Source organism: Emys orbicularis, chromosome 1 (assembly GCF_028017835.1).
Source record: "Emys orbicularis isolate rEmyOrb1 chromosome 1, rEmyOrb1.hap1, whole genome shotgun sequence".
Taxonomy (NCBI): Eukaryota; Metazoa; Chordata; order Testudines; family Emydidae; genus Emys; species Emys orbicularis.
Window position 1 is genome coordinate 310,111,888 of NC_088683.1, and position 19,823 is coordinate 310,131,710.

The 19,823-nt window shown below is 45.7% G+C and overlaps 1 protein-coding gene across 1 annotated transcript in view; it reads left to right on the forward strand.

The window, feature by feature from the left end:
* The first annotated feature begins 4,180 nt into the window (after window positions 1–4,180).
* Window positions 4,181–19,823, forward strand: part of ITM2B (integral membrane protein 2B) — a 32,729-nt gene continuing 17,086 nt past the window's right edge. Inside the window, exon 1 of the mRNA XM_065416898.1 lies at window positions 4,181–4,476. Coding sequence (XP_065272970.1) covers window positions 4,378–4,476 — 99 coding nt within the window. The 5' untranslated portion in view covers window positions 4,181–4,377. The remainder of the gene's footprint in view (window positions 4,477–19,823) is intronic.

Here is a 19,823-nt window from a genome sequence, read left to right on the forward strand (position 1 = left end):
CTCCTGGGGGCCCCTGTGGGGCCCGGGGCAAAACTATTGCCTACAGTTTGAGTCCTACTGTGTTTAAAGAAACAGGACTTTGTGTACATTCTTTGTAAATAAACAGGATTGCATCAAAGAAATACTTGACTCCATCATTAATTTCTTCTCCTAATGGAAACAACCAGCAAGACCCCAAAATTGGCTAATCACTTGGCTCAAAAAGGGCAACACTATAAAAGTAAGAGTGAAAACGTGTCTATGACAAGTCTATATAATTTATTTTTGTATGTGTTTTTTCAAGAGGTTGACAAGGAACCCTTGACTTTGAAGGGTAAAGGTGTGTTAGATGTAGGGGAGCAAGATTTTCTTTGCTTTTGATTGTATTAAAATTGTCAATGCCTGATTGCTTTTCATGACTACTCCTTAACCGCAAAAATGACCCATCAGTTGAGAAACACTGATCTAGAGCACCCAGACTAAACCTTGAGACTAATAAAATCACTCACTGAGTTAGGGGAAGTTTTGTCTAAAAAGAACTTTGGTCACACAGGAGAACTGTAACCTTTGAAATGTTTTATTTTTGGACCCTGATTCTGCACTAAGAACTACATGGGCAGACCCCTACACCTGCGTAGAGCCCCAAAGGAGAAGGAACGTGGTCCACCAATGTGCAGGATTGGGGCCTTAGTTTTCGCTTATGGAAGCATACTCTAGTTATGGCCCTTCACACTGTAGCTTAGAATAGCCTTACTATAGTATTTCATGGCTTTAATGTGGAATATTGTAATGGTTTTTATCATTGTTGCCACTTGAGCGAAGCAAAATTTTCATAATGAAATTAGGTAATACTTATCTGGTTCCATTACAGACTCAACTCAGGTTTTCTGAAACATCTGCAAATCTTTCAGTGAACATTGGCTGCGTTTCAAATGGGCCCAGAGCATGTTTTGAGCAAGCCTGGGGCAAGTAATGGTTTTAGGTGTCTTCTTCTTAGCCTATGCACAACATGCCTCAGGTGGCACATGCCCAAGATTCATCACCAAATTAGGTGTGAACCATGTGAACGGTTGCTTTATCCTGAAATGATTAAAAAAGTTTTGAGCAGAGTTTTGCTTTGAGGTCTTTACTTCATTGGAAGAAAGATATCATCTATGCAAACAAAGTAAACTCCACTCATGTGGGTCACCAAAATGAGATGCTGCTCACAGTAGATTATGAAGATAAATTCAAAATATGATTGCGTATGCCACTTAGTTCCACTGGGTTCCTCGAACTTGGCACTTCTTAGTACGGTGTGAACATGCTAAGTTCTGCTAAATTTCTTGGATTTGGCTCCTTGGCTGGAGGAAAAAAAGTGATGGTATCTCCTAAATGACAGGTTTCAGAGTAGCAGCCGTGTTAGTCTGTATCCGCAAAAATAACAGGAGTACTTGTGGCACCTTAAATTTGTTAGTCTCTAAGGTGCCACAAGTACTCCTGTTATATCTCCTAAATGTCACCTGCTTGTGGCACCAAAATGAGAACTTACTCACAGTAACCTGTGCACATCTATAACCTTTCCTCTCATTTCTTACAGGAGCAATGATAGTTGTTAGCACTGTTGACTTTTAAATTATCATTACTTAGCATCTGAGTTACCACTTTACCAGTGATGTAACAAGACCCAGAGTGCCCTGGTGCAAGAACAGGATAGAGGCCTCCTTCCTGATTCCGAAAACTAAAATTTTGCTTACCTTACAGAGTAAAGAGATTAATTCTAATCAGGGGCTGTTCAACAAAGTGCTCCTGTCCCACACATACCCCATCCCACACAGACCCCAGAATGCCCCTCTTCCCCCCACATAGACCCCTAGCAACTCTTAACCAGCCTCCACACATCCCAGCAGCCCTGACATACATCCTGCTCACCTCAGCCCCACCAGCCACAGCCCCAATATCAACCACTCACTCACAACATCCTGGCTCCTAATCTACCCCACTGCCCCCCAACATCTCTTATTCTCCCCACAACTCACTCCATGACTCCCAAACATCCTCCAATCGTCCCCAACCCCTCATCCCACAGCTTCCAACTCTCCCATTCACCCCCAGCCCCTCAACTGCTGCTCCCAGGACCTTCCTGGCCATTCACTAGTGCCCCCTGGCTCAGCCCTCCACTCCCATCCTGGACTAGGGCAGCTCCTCCTGATTCCAGCCACCGAGTGACTCCATTTGCTCCCATCACCCACCCCACGCTCACACTGCACAAGCCAAATGTGAGTGATGTTACATTGCAACCTGGTACATGGGCTCACAGTACCACTCTGGTTTTGGCCCATGATCCTGCATGCCAAGCTGCAACACCATTCACACAACTTTGGCCCAGCTGCCATGATGGAGGGGTGACTGTGCCAAACTTGAGTCATGCTGCAACCCCTCCACACATGGTCACAAGACAACTGAAATTTGGCCAAATGGATGGGCAGCAGGGCTAAATTTAAATGAGTGGTGTTGGGACCTCATATGCCACTTGAAGTGCTAGAGCACTGCTCCATCTGGTTGATCCCCCAGAAGCTCGTGGGCCCTAGCGTGACAGCACCATAGCTCTGTAGTTATATCACCGCACCTCAGTGAGATGAATGGGGCAGTTCACACCCCTCAGAGCTATTGTTGCAGGCTCTCTGCAGACCCATTTCCACATGGTTTACACTTTTACACTCACATTTTTGAGGTTTTCTTCCCATCCGTGACACCTAGAGGCTTATCTTTACTCTTAATTCTTTTTTATGAGAGCTGAGATTCTGGAAACTAAAATAATAGTTTTAGATTGCTATCAGTACAATGCAGGGGCCTGTACCATGTATTTCTGAGCTCTGATCCCATGGGCATTTACTTCTTATGAGTTGCTGGAGAGGATGGTAAGTCAGTGCATAAACTGACTCATCTCTATTACAGCACCTAAACCAGTGGTTCCCAAACTTTAATAACCTGTGAACCCCTTTCATTAAAACGTCAAGTCTCGTGACCCCCCTCCTAAAAATGAATATTTCCAGGGATTTTCTCCTTTACCTGAGTATAAATTATAAAAGCAGTGATCTTGGAAATGTAAAATTTGTTTTTATGACATGCTTATTACACACTGTTTATTATTAATTATTATTTCATTAAAGTATTCCTATTACATTATGAAAACGGCAACACTTTTCCAAGATCTCACTTTCGTAGCTCGTATCACTTTGAATAGGCCTGTTATAAGACAAGGCTCCTATGTTTCATCAAGGAGTATCAGATGTGAAACAGCATGAAGGTATTTAAGAAGCCAACTCAGAGTTCCTCCTACACAAGCATTCAGGTCTTGAGCAGTCCAGGCAAACAACGCACATTACAACAAAGCTTAAACTTGTTCTTCATAATAATTTTAAAAACAATACTAGCTGCCTATTTAATTTTCAAAACAGCAAAAAATATCCACCTCCCTTTCCATTTTGTATAAGGAGTCTTGAAGTTTAAATCTCCTCAGTGTGATAGAGATGCTTGCTTTGATCTGCTTAGCTCTTGGAAGTCCAGGGGCTCCAGGCTGCCTAGGGACAGCTCTGGCTGCCATTAAGGATTTTTTCCCCCGAGAACCCCTTGTAACATTTCGTGAACCACTGACTTAAACTGACCCATTATTTATCTGTATCACAGTTGTGCCTAGAGACTTTGACCAACCCAGGCACTACACATAGTAACTGAGTAACTGGACAGTCTCTGCCCTAGAGTCTAAGGGCTGGATCCTGTAAACACATCTGCGTGGTAGCCCCCCTCCCCGACTTAAACGGGCTTTGTGCAGACTCGAGGGGCCCCCCGCCCTGCAGATCCATGGCCTAAAAGACAAGATGTAACAAGTGGATGGGTGAGGGGGGAGAGACAGCAATAAAGCGGCCGAGCTGGGCGTCCGCAATAAGCCCGGCGGTAGCAGGAATCCCACCCAGCGCCCCTGAAGCGGGATTTGCTCTATGTGACCCTGCAAACCCGGAGGAAGGTTCCCGGCCCCGTGCAGGGCTGGCAGATCTGGGGGAGCAGAGGCGGAGGTGCCCCGCTGAGCGTGCGCGCACTTTGGGGCCAGGACCCGGCAGCAAAGGGCACCGCTGCGCCCCGGCGCAGGCAGCCCCCCCGCTGCGGCGGCGGCTGGGCCCAGCCTGCCCCGTTCTCCCCGCCAGGCCCCGCCTCCATTCTCCGCCCCCACGGGAGGCTCCGGCAGTGCCTCGCACCTCAGCGCTCGGACGGGACTGCGAGGGGAGCTGGTCCCAGCCTGAAGCGCAGCAGCACCGAGCCAGCCCCGGGCCTTGAACCCCTTTAACCCGCCGCCGCCCAGGCTCGCTCTCCCCTCCCCCCGGTCTTGTCCCTCCAGCAGCTCGGGCCGCCGCCGCCGCCATGGTGAAAGTGTCGTTTAACTCCGCCTTGGCGCAGAAGGAGGCAGCCAAGAAGGACGAGGAGAACAGCCAGGTGCTCATCCTGGGCCCGGACCCCAAGGTGAGCCGCGGGGCGGGGGAAGCCGCGGCCTGCTCCAGCTGCACGGCTGGGGGGCGGGCTGGGGAGGGGGGTGATCAATAATCACATTGGTGAGACAGGGGGGGGGGGGGTAAGTGGCTTTGTCCGGCGGGGGGGATTAGCTAAAGCCCCACTGGGAGCTGGAAGTGAGAGCGGGCGGGGGGTGTTGAACGGGAGCTTTGCAGCCTGGGCTCCTTGCAAACAAATCCGCCTCTGATTTATTGATGGGAGACGAGAGGCCTCCTGGGGAAAGACAAATAAGGTGACTGCTAACAATCCATGTCCAAATGCAGGGCGGCAGAGCGAGGGGAGCAGCAGGAGCTGCAAAGCTGGGGCCGGTGAGCCCCTTGCCAAATCAGGCTTCTAAAATGGCTGACGTGAGAACAAGCTTTACAGCTCTGTTTCCCTGTACTTTGGGTTTTTTGTAGCCCGACAGCGCTTGGATTATGGCCAACTTGGCTTTTTTATGCTGCGTTCTTCTTCTTTTGTGGTGGCCAAAAGAAGAAGAACGTCGTTCAAGTTAGCTAGAGAGGGTAGGACAGCAAAGGGCTGCTGGTTTCTTGTTTAGGAACAGCGTAGTTAGCCCTAGGAAAAGATGTATTAGATTGAGTCCGTCCCTCTGCAAATGCAGCATATACTAGCTCACGGATAGAGAACGAATCTGATATTAAACTACATTTGATCGTAGCCAAATGTCTCTTCTGCAGTAGGGCAAAAGTGACAAGGTTAGAGTGCCCTGTGTGTGTTTGATCAGTTACAAAATATTAACAGTTTGGATGGAAAAAACACAAAGTTAGTGTCCAGCAAGACACAGGATGAGACATTAATCCACCTGATGACAATCAAATGAACTGTGTTGGAGCGCATTGATACATTTGGGAAATTGCTTTAAGTATTTATTCCTTTTTTATGATGGTGGAACTGTTATTGGAAATCTGATTACATTTCTGCTGTATCTTAATTTCAGAGGTAGAGTTTGTGTCTGTCTGGGCTGAAACTTTGCATGTTTAAAAAAACCCACAAAAACTAAAACTGAGAGAGACATTTAAAATTGCACATTGCACTTAATCATAAACATCTTTCAGTTTTCATATGCTTTCATAATCCTTTATGTGTCGCACATCCAAATTGTGTTGTTGGGTCTGTTGGACACATACTGTTTGTCAGTTTTCTAAACCTATAGCTGTTTAAGAAAATGTTTGGGGTACAAATTAAGGGCCAGTCTTTCTCAGGCAAAACTTCTGAGGTGAAACCCTACCCTATTGAAGTCAGTGGGAGTTTTCATGTCGACTTGAATGGGACCAAGAGTTCATTCCTGTAGAGTTTAGTAGTTTCAACTGAGTAAGGTACAGGATTAGAAATTAAGTTTGCTCTGTTTATTACTATTTTGCTTGTCTGGAAACAGAAACATCAAACATTTACTAGACAGATTAAAAGGTTGTCTAGTTTCACTGTAGCTACTTATAAGTTCCTCTGGATCCTCTGCTTGTTACCAGATATACTGGCCAAAACTTGCCTGACCAGAGCTTAAAAAACAGTTTTAAAATAAAATGTTTGGAAAGGATGCTGTGTACAGGCAATAATTCCAGCAGCAAATGAGCATTCTTCAGGGATGGTGAGGCTTTGAATCTGTCCTGGACACACTTCTGTTAGTTGTCAGAACTGGTCCCAAGGAATTCTCCTGAAATGGCCTTTTCAAGCAGAAGTAAAAGAAATTCTAAGTAAAGATATTTATCTGAGGTTTTGGGAGAGGAAGTTGCCCAATACCCACCTGTGGACTTGTCAATATTGAGATGCTGTTTTGTAACTGAACTCTCACAGGGTCTAAGAACCACCATAAATCTCCCTTCCACTTTCACTTCTTCAACCTTGTCATCTTTACTATAAACACAGCAACATACGCATTAAAACATTACCAACCCAAACCATACCAAAACAAAAAACTATACTGCACACACAATTCTCTCTGGGGAGAGGATGAGAGAGAGAATAAATCACACATGACAGATGTTAGTCACATTGTTTAATGCAGTGCTGGAAGGCGCTTAGTTACTAAGGAGATGAGGGTGTTATGAGAACATGTATATTAAGCCAGTATTTCATAACATATTGAGCTTATATTGCAGGATAACAATAGGTCTAGAACCCAAGTACAGACCTAAAATATACGCTGCTGTAATTTTTTTTATTTTATTTATTTATTTTTGAAAAAGTCCTGGGAGACATTCTGGTCTCAGGTTTAAAGAAAAAATAAGGAAAGGGAAAGTGGAAGAAGATTGGCAGAGGTAAGCATATGTAATTGCATGGTGAGCATTTACCCCCAGACTCCAAGGAGAGATGATAGCAAACCAGATGGTCTTCATGTACAAAGGTAGATCCTCTGGTATGACCAAAAGGGACAGAAGCTGAAGCCAGGGGGGAGTGGTACTACACAAAGGTGGCATAAAACTCCCTTTGCATTGCCTTGCTCTGCTGCATGCCATCTTCATCACATTTTACTGGAGCAGCTCTCTACCTTTGCTGTATTTTATTGCAAGATCACCCTGGGGGTAATCCTCCCTGGGCTGGTTAGACAGGGTTTGCAGCCAAAGTATGCTGGCGATGTGGCACAGAACAGCCAAGGCACACCTGAGGACCTAGCCAATAATCTCTGAAGAAGGGAATGATGAGAAATGTAGTTGCAGGAGGTGGCAGAGGGGAGAGAGATATTTTAAATAGAAATTTATGCTAACTTTTTATTGAACTTCTCTTACAGAAGAGATCCCATAGTGTAATGCTTTTACAATAATGTGTTTGAACTGGTTACATCAATAAATAAAGAATTTTTTTAACAAGTTAGAAGTACTAATCTCTGTGTCTGCATAGTTATCTATCAAGATATTATTTTGGAATTGCAAAAATGACTCCTTACTTACAGTTGCTGGAGGCATTCCATTCGGAACCTCTGATTTAAGTTTTATGGAGATGCCTGAAACCTTCTGATATTTGACAGAGCTTGCTCAGTAGAATAAGTCCCCACTAAAGGGTTCTGGATCCTCAGCAAACTTCAAAGTCTGTTGGTCAATTCCTTCAATACCAGACATCAACCTGGCTTCTTCAAGGCTGTAGGTCTTCATAACTTCACCACATAAAGCCATATTTGATGAAGTCACACCTTGGTGGGTGATAGCCAGTTTTTGGTTAGCTTAGATTTGGATAATCATGTCTTTGATCTTAGACCACTGTACTTCTAAGATTACAGATAAAGGTGTGTTGGCATTGTATACTATGTTATGGTGCTTGTTTTGGTGTCAGGAAAACTAAATTTACTCATTTTAAATATATAGGGCAGTTTATGTAGCTGCTTTTTATTCTGCAGAGATTTCCTTCTTTTCCCTGGTAGCATCATTTTTTGGTGGAGGCCTGGCAACTCTATCCCTGTCGGCAAACGTTTTCTCTGTGGGGACTCTTTTGACCTCTCTCCAAAGCGAGGGAGAAGCCTTTGATAGGAGATTCTGCCAACCTTCCCCTGACAACGTAGATGGCTAAACTGGACAGCTTGTGCCTGCCTCAGGAGTATGATAGATTTGCCTGCTGTGTATTTTAGGGTGCCAGTACTAAAGAAACATAGGAAAGAGAATTGGAGCAGGCTGACTTCCCTCTTCCTCTCCCACTGTTTTGGTGGGGGTGTTACTGAACTTGTCCCAGACCTCAAAAGAAAATAACTAACCTTCTAGTTCAGGTCCAAAGGATGTGCAAATGTCTCTTGCTTCTTTATTTGGCCATACAGGTTCATCTGTCCTCGAATGAGTGCAGGAGGGAGAGGCAAGGATGTTGACTTTTACATAACAACGTTTTTCTGCATGAGGAATCTTAGATTTATTTTAACTTTGAGATTCTTGGGAAAGGGAGTAAAGGAAAATGAGTGGCTAGTTGCCACCCTTTGAGGTAAATTCTTGCACGGTCATCTATACTACTGATTAAATAATATACCTCCTTAAAAACAACATCATGATGGGCTTTGCACAATTGCCTCTAAAGCTCCTTTTGAGGATGTTGCCAACAATTGAGTGAACAATACACACAAAGTAATTACAAATTAAAAGAAAATAAAAAACTTGTTTCACTGGAACTCTACCAAAAACAATTGCTGTTAATGGTATAGCTTGGAAACTTGGGATTAATTTCTTGAACTTTCTGACTTTGAGCTGGGAACATTGGTTGCAAATCTTTCTTCAAGCAGTAGAAATGAACATATTGGAGCAGAGGAGCTCTTGGAAATGGTCCATATCTTACTTCCTTTTGTGTTTCTCTCATTTTAAATCTCTTCCTGACTTGAATGGTAAATATGAAACTTTGCTATGGTGAAATACTGTTTCCCTCATTTCCAGTACACTGATATTATATTTTAAACAAGATATTTGTACCACCCTACCACAATAACTACCTTGGCAGTTGTTTGTCTCACCAGCCACAAAATAATGTTGATGTCCATGAATGCCATTTCAGGTTAAATCAATTCAGTACATGGAAAGGAGGATACATGGGCAGACAGAAAATTGTTTTACATAGACTATTTCTAAGGGTATGTCTACACTACCGCGGTAGTTCAACGGCTGGCAATCGAAGTTCCGGGTTCGATTTATCGCGTCTGGTGTGGACGCGATAAATCGAACCAGGAAGTGCTCGCCGTCGACTGCGGTACTCCAGCTAGACGAGAGGAGTACCGCGGAGTCGACAGGGAGCCTGCCTGCCGCGTGTGGACCGCGTCTGAACCGCGGTAAGTTCGAAGTAAGGTATGTCGAATTCAGCTACGTTATTCACGTAGCTGAATTTGCGTACCTTACTTCGACTTGGGGGGTAAGTGTAGACCAAGCCTAAGTATCTTCTCTGTTGTCAGATTAACAAACTGATACTTGAGTAAGTTTTTTTTTTTTTTTTAATGTATTTGGAGAACTGTTTTTTGCATAAAATTGTGTCATATAAATAGTGTTCCCATAAGTAGATATGCCCTTACACTATACAGTGCTTAGAAAAATAACATGCATTGTACTATAATGTGCCATTACAGGTGATGACATAACATTATTTTGAAATGCATGTTTCTACAAAAATTCACATATGTTCTATCACAGAGGTTTCAACCTGGGGTCCGTAGACCCCCTGAGGGTCCGCAGACTGTCTTAAGATTACCAAAGGGGTCTGCACCTCCATTTGAAATTTTTTTAGGGATCTGAAAATTAAAAAAAGGTTGAAAACCACCGATCTATCACATCCCTAAGTACACTTTTTGATGTGTATATATATTTTCCTAATAAGGTCTAAAGAACTTGGCTTCAATGTAAACATTATATAACTATATAATGTATTCTGTAAATGGTAGAGCTGTTCAGAATCTGCAGTTGCTGTTCTGTGGGAAATTCTAACACTTGAAACTTTGTTTTTGTTTTGAATCAGAGTGAAAAGCTGAAATTTCCTGCAAAACAATAGTTCTAGAAAACTTCAGTTTGAAACTATCAAATCATATCATTTTGATAATGTCAAAGCATAAATATACATATTAATTATAATTTATAATGTTTAATAGAGTATAATAAAATTACTAGTTTAATATATAAAAATTAAAACAAATAAAAATGAAATTGAAACTTTTACTGTGTCAGTATGAAACATTTTTTACTCTATTGAAATTAGAGAGTCAAAATGATTTGTTTTGACTTTTCCTGTTGAAAAAAATCTTCAAAATTGACATGTTCCTGTGAAACGTTGATTACTCTTTGGAAATTTAATAAAGTAGCATTAATGGTACACTTGCAGGCTCTGTATATAATTGATGTATAGTAGACAAACACTCCAGACACTTAAATGTGTGCAAAAACACTTTCTCTCCATGTTTCTCAGCAGTGTTTTATGTAGTAATTTTTTGCATTGCTAAGACTAATTTTTACATAAATATGTATTACAATGTACTTGCAAGAACATTATGAAGTATTGTAATTAAAAACTAAACTACAATTGACAGAATAAATGCTGAAGTAATTCAGTGATGCATTACCTTTTGATATAATTTTTTTCCCCACTTGATGACTGGCAAAATTCTGTACATTGCATTGGATTACCCAGTCACAGGTGCAAATTAATAATACAGGGACTCCTCACTTAAAGTCATCCTGGTTAACCTTGTTTCGATATTAAGTTGCTGATTAGTTAGGGAACATGCTGGTTTAAAGTTGTGAAATGCTCCCTTCTAATGTCGTTCGGCAGCTGCCTGTTTTGTCCACTGCTTGCAGGAAGAGCAGCCCCTTGCAGCTAGCTGGTGGGTGGTTGGAACCAGGGTGGACCAGCAGCTCCCCCTATCAGCTCCCCACTCCCCTAAGTTCCCTGTGCAGAAGCTGTCCCTCCCCCCACTGTCATGTGCTGCTCCTGCCCTCTGCCTTGGAGCTGCTCCCAGAGACTCCTGCTTGCTGTATGGGGGGAGGGGTGAAAAGGGGGGCTAATATCAGGGTATCTCCCCCTCCCCCCTGCTCCTGCACCCTGCTTACCCCATCTTCCATAGAGCAGGGGGGGACACAAGACCAACGGAGGGAGCTTCTAGGCCAGGCCTGCACAACTTGTAAAGCGGCGAGGGCCATATTACTCCAAAGAAAACAGCTGAGGGCCGAAACCCCCCAAGCGCTGCCAACCCCCCCCAGCACCTCCCAGGCCCCCCCGAAACACAACAACCCCCCCAGCGCCGCCTGCCTGCCCCACGGAAACAACCCCCCCAGCACCGCCGAAACACCGCCCCCCCCCCCAGCGCCACCTACCCCGTGGAAACAAACCCTCCTTCCCCAGCGCCGCCCCACCGAAACAGCAGTATTGAACCTCGGTAATTTGTTATAGCGGGCCCTTAAGGTAGTATAATTAAGGTAAAAGAAAAATGTCTTTTTGCTAGAAGTAGAATAAGATCTTCCCCCCACTTTGTAATCAATTGCCCTGTTGAATGAATGAGGTGTGAATGAGGAAGGCAGGCACCTCCAGACAGCTGCAACCCTTGGAGAGAGCAGGGCTGGCTCTAGGATTTTTGCCGCCCCAAGCAAAAAAATTTTTTGGCTGCTCCCCCTTTTTTTTCGTGCCCCTCTGCCCCCGTCCCTGCCCCAACTCCATCCCTTCCGAACCCCTTCCCCAAATCCCCAGCCCTGCCTCCTCCCCCGGCGTGCTGCATTTCCCCCCCCCCATTGCTTCCTGCGGGCCCCCCGCGACCTCCCGCCCTAGCTCACCTCTGCTCTGCCTGCTCCCCCGGGCGTGCCGCTGCTCCGCTTCTCCCCCCTCCTTCTCAGGCGAGGGAGGGCGGAGAAGCGGAGCAGCAGCGCGTTCAGGGGAGCAGACAGAGCAGAGGTGAGCTAGGGTGGCAGGGCGCAGGAAGTAACAGGGGGGTAGAGGAACCGCTCTCCGCTCCAGCTCACCTCCGCTCCACCACTGCCGCCTCCCCCGAGCGCCCGCCGCTCGACTTCTCCTCCCTCCCAGCCTTGCTGCGCGAAATAGCAGTTTCGCGCGCGGCAAGCCTGGGAGGGAGGGGGGAGAAACGGAGCGGCGGCATGTTCAGGGGAGCAGGCGGAGCGGAGGTGAGCTAGGGTGAGGTTGCACAGGAAGTAACGGGGGATAGAGGAACCACTCCCCGCTCCAGCTCACCTCCGCCGCCTCCCCCGAGTGCCCCGCTGCTCGGCTTCTCCCCCCCCCCCCCCCCCCCAGCCTTGCTGCGCAAAACAGCGGTTTCACGCGCGGCAAGCCTGGGAGGGAGTGGGGAGAAGCGGAGCGGCAGCGGCGCGCTCAGGGGAGCAGGCGGAGGCGAGCTGGGGTGGCAAACTGGGGCGGCGGGGGCACCGGAGTCGGTGCCTACGATGGCTGGCACCAGAATGCCGCCCCTAGAAATGTGCTGCCCCAAGCACCTGCTTGTTTTGCTGGTGCCTGGAGCCGGCCTGGGAGAGGGGATGGGAGCCAGACCAGATCAGTAGAACAGGTCAGCCACCGATTCGCCGCTCGCCTCCTCAGCCCCCCCTCCCCCGGCTCACCTACTCAGCCCCTGCCACTGCCCGCCCGCTCGCCTCCTCAGCCCCCCACCCCTCTGGCTCGCCTACTTGCCCCCCCCGCCACTGCCTGCCCACTCACCTCCTCAGCCCCCGCTCCACCCTCCCAGCTCGCCTACTCACTCCCCGCCACTGCCTGCCCACTCGCCTACTCAGCCCTCCTCCCTCACCCGCCACTTGCCTACTCACCCCCCCACGGGTCGCACAGGGAACCCACCTACTCAACCCCCGCGGGCCACAGTGAGCCCACGCAGGCCGCATGCGGCCCCCGGGTCGCATGTTGTGCAGACCTGTTCTAGGCAGTAGTTGCTGGTCTTAGCAAGCTGATTTAATTAACAAGGCAGTGTACTTAAGCCTAGGGTCAGCTACTTAAAGGGGAAATGCACATTTTTTCTCTCACACAGGGTGTGTGTCTCTGTCTGCCCTCCCTCCTTTCCTGCTGCCTTGTAGAGTGTTGTGAGAGTTAACCCTTGAGGGCACAGTCAATTGCTAGTTCATTTAGCAGTAAGGCATTCCCTGGGAAATATCCACCCTCTGACTCCTCCACCTCAACCAAGCTTCACAATCATCATCACTGTGTACCAGGTGAAAAAAATTTCCCTGGAATCTAACTCCCTCATTTACATTAATTCTTATGGGGAAATTGGATTCGCTTAACATCATTTCGCTTAAAGTCACATTTTTCAGGAACATAACTACAACGTTAAGTGAGGAGTGCCTGTACAGCATTAATTACCTTACCACTTATGTAGTGCTTTTTATCCTGAGTGTGAATTAATGTGCTTTTCATTTATAGACTCAAAGCACTTTACAAAACTGTATATCATTCCCAATTTTACAGCTAGGGAAACCAAAACAGAAGAGAGAAATACCAAGGGTTTGAAATGAAAGTTTTGCAACAGACTTCAGTGGGTGTAGCATCTGGCCCATGGTCACACAGTGTGTCAGCGACAGACTCTGAAATAAGGCCCAGGTCTCCTCACTCTCAGTGGACCACGCCACGTCCAGTAGCAAGATTCTTCTGTCTAGCAGCCATACAAAATTAGCATGAAAAATTGCCAGCCAAGGGACAATAATTTACTTGCCCACCCTTAACATGACGGTTACTCCTGGGGGAATTCTGTGCCTAAAAATTCTGCAACAAAAAAATAACAATTCTGTGCACAATTTTAAAATTCTGCTTATAACACAAGCAGAATTAACACAATATAATCACACCAGTTTCAATTATATTTGGTCATTTTATTTCAAAATACCTGTCAGCAAGTAAGTCTGTAACAATACTGAATTAACACAATATAATCACACCAGTTTCAATTATATTTGGTCATTTTATTTCAAAATACCTGTCAGCAAGTAAGTCTGTAACAATACTGACAACAAAAAAGATGCAGGAAATGTTTTTTGACAAATAGATTCCTTACTAGGCATATTAATACAGAACTCTGAGTAATAATACATTTAAACTATAATAAAGAACTGTATTTCCTTCACCCCTCAGAAGCAGTGCAACGGCTTGGGGGCGTCAGGGGTAATGGAGGAGCTGAGGGAGAGGGAAGTAAATTGCTGGGAAGGAGCCTGGGTGTGAACTTGAAGAGTTATTAGATATGGGTGGGAAAAGTATGGAACAGGTTTTTTGGGGGGACAGGGAGGGATTGTTAGGGAGCTTCCCCCATGCAGACCTTGAGTGACCTGTAGCCTCCCACATTCAGTCAGGCACATCTGCCCCCGTCCCCATGTGTTCCTACACCCTCTCCCCCGATCAATATATGGGCCTGCACCCCATCCCCATGTGGCTCTGTGCTCCCACCTACCCACTCCCCAGTTCCTATGTGTCCCTGTCCCCTCTCCCCCGTCCCCATGTGTCTCTATGCCTCCAATCAGCCACCCTCTGTCCCTATGTAGCTCTGCACCCCCTCCCCCATCACCATGTGGCTCTGCACCTCCCTTCTCCCTGTGGTCCTGTGCCTCCACTCCCATTCAGCTCCTGCCCCAGTCTGTACTCCCCCACTAGCCCTTATGAGCCCCTGTCTGACCCTTCAGCAGCCCCATTCTGTCTGTCTCCCCATAGCCCCTGTATTCTGATCTGGCCTGACAGGTGCTGGGAAGAAGGCAGGCTTTTTCTCTTACCTAGCTGGCTGGGAGCTGCTGCTGTGTTCTATTGCCACAATGCATTCTGGTGGGCAAAAGGCGGAACTGCAGAAGTTATTTTCTGCTGGGAGCAGCTGCTGTTCTTGTGCCACAGCGCCCTCTGGTGGGCAAAAGGTGGAACTGCGGAAACATTTCTGCAGAGGTTTTTTTCTGCGCAAAAAAATAAAAATATGTGCAGCTCATTAATTATGCATGTATCAGAGGGGTAGCCGTGTTAGTCTGAATCTGTAAAAAAGCAACAGAGGGTCCTTTGGCACCTTTAAGACTAACAGAAGTATTGGAGCATAAGCTTTCGTGGGTGAATGCCCACTTCATCAGATGCAAGTAATGGAAATTTCCAGAGGCAGGTAAAAATCAGTATGGAGATAACGAGGTTAGTTCAATCAGGGAGGGTGAGGTGCTCTGCTAGCAGTTGAAGTGTGAACACCAAGGGAGGAGAAACTGCTTCTGTAGTTGGATAGCCATTCACAGTCTTTGTTTAATCCTTTGTTTAATTATGCATGTGTGCAGTAGGGCAGAATTCCCCCAGGAGTAGACTGAAATACTATACTGATATTTTGTTTGCTGCTCAAAACAGAAATTGCTTACTCCAAGTGGTTGGACAAGCTGAATTTTGCAAAGCTGCTGTGTGTGATACTGTTTGGTTAATTCACCTGTTCAGCATTTGTAGTTGTAGAAAATCCTCTTGTTATTTAGCAAAAGTATAAAGCAAAAATAGCCACCACAATGAGCTCATAAGGGCCTTGATTCTGCAGGGTGCTAAGCACTCTGGCCCATATCTGGCAGAGCACTTGAGCATATGCTCAGCTTTGAACATATAAGCAGTCCCATTGCAATTAAGCCCTTTAGAAACTATTATAATAATTTACGTTGGAAGTAGAAGTTGATTAAATCTAAGCCCTTCAACCCAACTGTTAGGTATGATACTTTTAATACTACTTCGCGCTACTGATACTTTCCATCCAAAGATTTGCTTTACCAATATTAATGAATTAACAATCTCAACATAATATAACATAGAGAAGCCTTGCTAACTCCATGTTATGTATGGAGAAACTGAGGCACGGTGTTTATAACTTGTCCACAATCTCTCTGTCTGTGACAGAGCCAAGAATAGAACTCAGAAATTCTGAGACTCAGTGATATATGTGTAGTATATTAGGGAGGTCTCTAGGATAAAGGGGGCATCAGTGCTTGACTATCGAAGATGTGGATATTCAACCCACATAGCATTCCATTGACACTAATATCTGAGACTTAGACAAGTATCAAAAGGAAGTCTGGATATATTTAAAGAATAAATATGCAAGTAGGATGACAAAAGTAATGTAGAGAGAAGGACTAAACTTACCAAGGATAGTAAAGACCAGTAGCAAGATTGTGTATTATGTAGCATAGGCACTTTCTAGCTAAACCTCTATTTACAGAATACTCCAGAATACTATATAATACACCTAAAAAAGTTCAACTTTGAACTGAAATTTTCATACTTAATTTTAGTCCAAAAGTTTATATTTTCTATTTATTGGAAGTTAGTGTAACTCTTTAGTCAATTTTGAGTAATCAAAGAATGAATGAGGGAAAATATTGATTTTCACACTTGGCAAAAAATATCAGGTTATTTAACTTAAGAATGGTTAAATACAATTTTTTAAAATAAATTTTAAATGATATCCACTATGACTTCCAATTTTTAACAAAATAAGTATACATCTAGTACATATTGCTGAATATAATATAAATAATGGGTGTGATTATTTGAATTGGTAATCACTATATTACAAACCACACTGAAATATGTAAACTATTGCATCAAAACTTTTTTCTTTCTTAGAATACTTGAGGAAATTCAATGCAAAACCTATATCAACAAAATGTTAAAGTTGAGTTATATAATAGTACACAAGGGAGACACTTCAACATTCTTGGTATATATCAAAATATTCTGGCTTTTAACACTTTTTCATTTACTATGGATCATTTACAATCTTTTAAGTGCTGTATGTAGACACTGTATGTTATGTGGTTACTCCTCCAATTGCTATGCTTTCTAGGCACACTAGGATGTCGTAATTCTGAAGTCCTTGTTTTGTCCAGTTAAGGCAGAACTTTCAAAAACATTTTCCTTTTGTATTTCCTTGTAAGAGCTAAATTAATTAAAAATATTCCTCCTAAATTTAAATGAGTCAGTGGTCATTTTCAGTCATCATGGACTCCTTAGTTTCCCCCTTTTGGGGTTTCTTTTCCTGTCCTCATTCTTAGCAGTTATTCTCCTAGGACCTGATTCTGTAACCCTCTTATGAGAAGTCCATGGGACTGCTCACATAAGTAAGGATACTCACATGGGTGAGAGTTGAAGGATTACACTTGTAGGGCACGATTGATTCTCCATTGCTCTGCACCTTGTGTAATTTTAACACTAATGTAGAGTGGGTATAAAATGCTTGCATTCTAAATTGGTAGCACTTTATATCCACTGTGCCCTGGTGAAAATGACTATGTAACGTGCAGGCCGGTAGTCTTTATTTTCCACCGTATTCCTCTTCTTCCTCCTGTCTTTTTTCTCTTTTTTTGTATGCAGTTTGGTTGTAGCCTAAAGAGCTCTGTGTAAGTGTGAAAGCTTGTCTCTCTCACCAACAGAAGTTGGTCCAATAAAAGATACTGTCTTACTCACCCTCTTTCTCTCTTTTGTGTCAGTTTTATACTGCTCCTTATTTCTACTCTTTCAGACATGTCTAACTTCCTCCCTTTCTGTCAGTCCTGTTCTCCCACACACGTGTTCCCCTTCCAATATGATCTTTGCTGGTTCAAGCCTTGCTTACCTTCAGGGCCGGCTCTGGCTTTTTTGCCGCCCTAGGCAAAAAAGCCACACCACCCCCCCCCCCCCCAGCGCGGCAGGGGAGGGCGCTGAGCCCGGCGGCGGGCCCGCAATCCCCGACCGGCCGGAGCGCCGTGGGGAGGGTGGCGAGCCCGCCGCGGCTCCGCTCTCCCTGGCGTCGGGAACGCCGGGGGGAGGGCGGCGAGCCCGGCCGGGGCTCTCCACTCTCCCCAGCGGCCAGAGCGCCGGGGGGGAGGGCGGAGAGCCCCTGGTGGCCAGAGCGCCGGGAGGAGGGCGGAGAGCCCGGCTGGGGCTCACCGCTCTCCCCCCGGCGGCCAGAGCGCCGGGCGGAGAGCCCGGCCGGGGCTCACCGCTCTCCCCCCGGCGGCCAGAGCGCCGGGCGGAGAGCCCGGCTGGGGCTCTCCGCTCTCCCCCCGGCGGCCAGAGCGCCGGGAGCAGGGCGGAGAGCCCCCGGCGGGCCCCCGGCGGCCGGAGCGCCGGGGGGAGGGCGGCGAGCCCGGTCACGGCCCCGCTCTTGGGCTGGAGCGCCCCGCCGCGCCGCCCCCCTCCAGGTGCCGCCCCCCTCCAGGCGCCGCCCCAAGCACATGCTTGGTGGGCTGGTGCCTGGAGCCGGCCCTGCTTACCTTAATGTGTTTTCATAGATTCCAAACCCAGAAGGGACCTGTGTCACTGTTCATGGTTGTGCTGGTATGCAGTTCGGATGAACCGACTGATTCAGTTGAGTTCTTGGTCTACCATAGCATGCAGATCTTAATAAAAGGATCTTTGGCGTGATGTGTTGTAAAACTCTTTAATTGTTTGAATGCTAGCAGCTTTCCCAGTTCTGTACAAACAGAGAGGAAAACAAATATTCATAGTGTCTGTATATTATTTTATAGAAGAAACAAGAAGTGATTCTCAGTTGTGCCAGCTAGCTAACAGATTATTTTACATAATTCAGGTATTTGGTTCATCCAAGCTATGTGAATGGCATAAGAGATGCTAAGAAAAACCCAAACCCTTGACAGGCTTTGGATAGAAGGACATCTCCCTGCTTATTTTGATATCCAAAAGGAGAAACTGGCAGTGCTGCTGCAGAAGGGTTATAGATTTCAGATATTACATATATACAGAAGTCTATGGAAATTTTTAGACCTCATTGGCTGAGGTTAGAAAGAATAAAGTCACTTTAGAGGAATAGAGGTTCTCATGATTCACCATCTAAAGAAGGGGTTCTCAACCTTTTTCTTTCTGAGCTCCCCTCCCCCACCCAACATGATATAAAAATTCCACGGCCCACCTGTGCAACCACAACTAGTTTTCTGCATATAAAAGCCAGGGTCGTGTTAGAGGGTAACAAGCAGGGCAATTGCCTGGGGCCCCATGCCACAGCCCCCCCCCGCAAAGCTAAGTTTGGCTTCAGCCCTGGGTGGTGGGGCTCATGGCTCTGGAGTTCAGCCCCATGTGGTGGGGCTTTGGCTTTCTTCCCTGGGCCCCAGCGAATCTAACACTGGCCCTGCTTGGAGGACCCCCTGAAACCTGCTCGCAGCCCCCCAGGGGGCCCTGGACCCCTGGTTGAGAGCCACTGATCGTCATGCGTCTGACGAAGTGGGTATTCACCCACGAAAGCTTATGCTCCAATACATCTGTTAGTCTTAAGTGCCACAGGACTCTGTTGCTTTTTACAGATCCAGACTAACACGGCTACCCCTCTGATACTTGATTGATCTAAAGAAATATCCAAGTTGTATAGATACAATATTTCAAACAGCAAGTTAAAAGATCAGTGTATCTATCTAATTTTGCTAGCCGGGACAAAAATGATGTTTGAGAGGCATGTCAGTGTGACAGCCCTCCAGAACTGTAGTATATGTCATCTGAATGGGAAGTCTTGTAAAAGGCTGCCTTAATTTCCAATCCATAATATTCAATGACTAGAACTCCACACTCTCAGCAAACTTCAGGCAAGAGGCTACAGAGTTGTTTTGGAAGAGTCCTTTAAATGTCAGTTCTACAAGTCAGTATAGGTCAGCATCCTTTATTCATTTCATCCTGCACCTTTGTCTTAAACAACCTTTGGCCAATTTTATATTTTGAAGTACTATTAGCTTCCCTTATTAACAAACACTTTTTGGGGAGTCTATTATCCATCACTAATTTAATTATTTTTCTCCCCACCTCACAACTTAAAAGCTTAATTACTCAAATTTTGCCTCCAAGGATGTACAACCTACTTTAGTACATACCATGGGACTGTGTAAGTAAAGTAGAACACCAAGGACCTTCCTAAGAAAACAGTTTTGAACACATTCTAA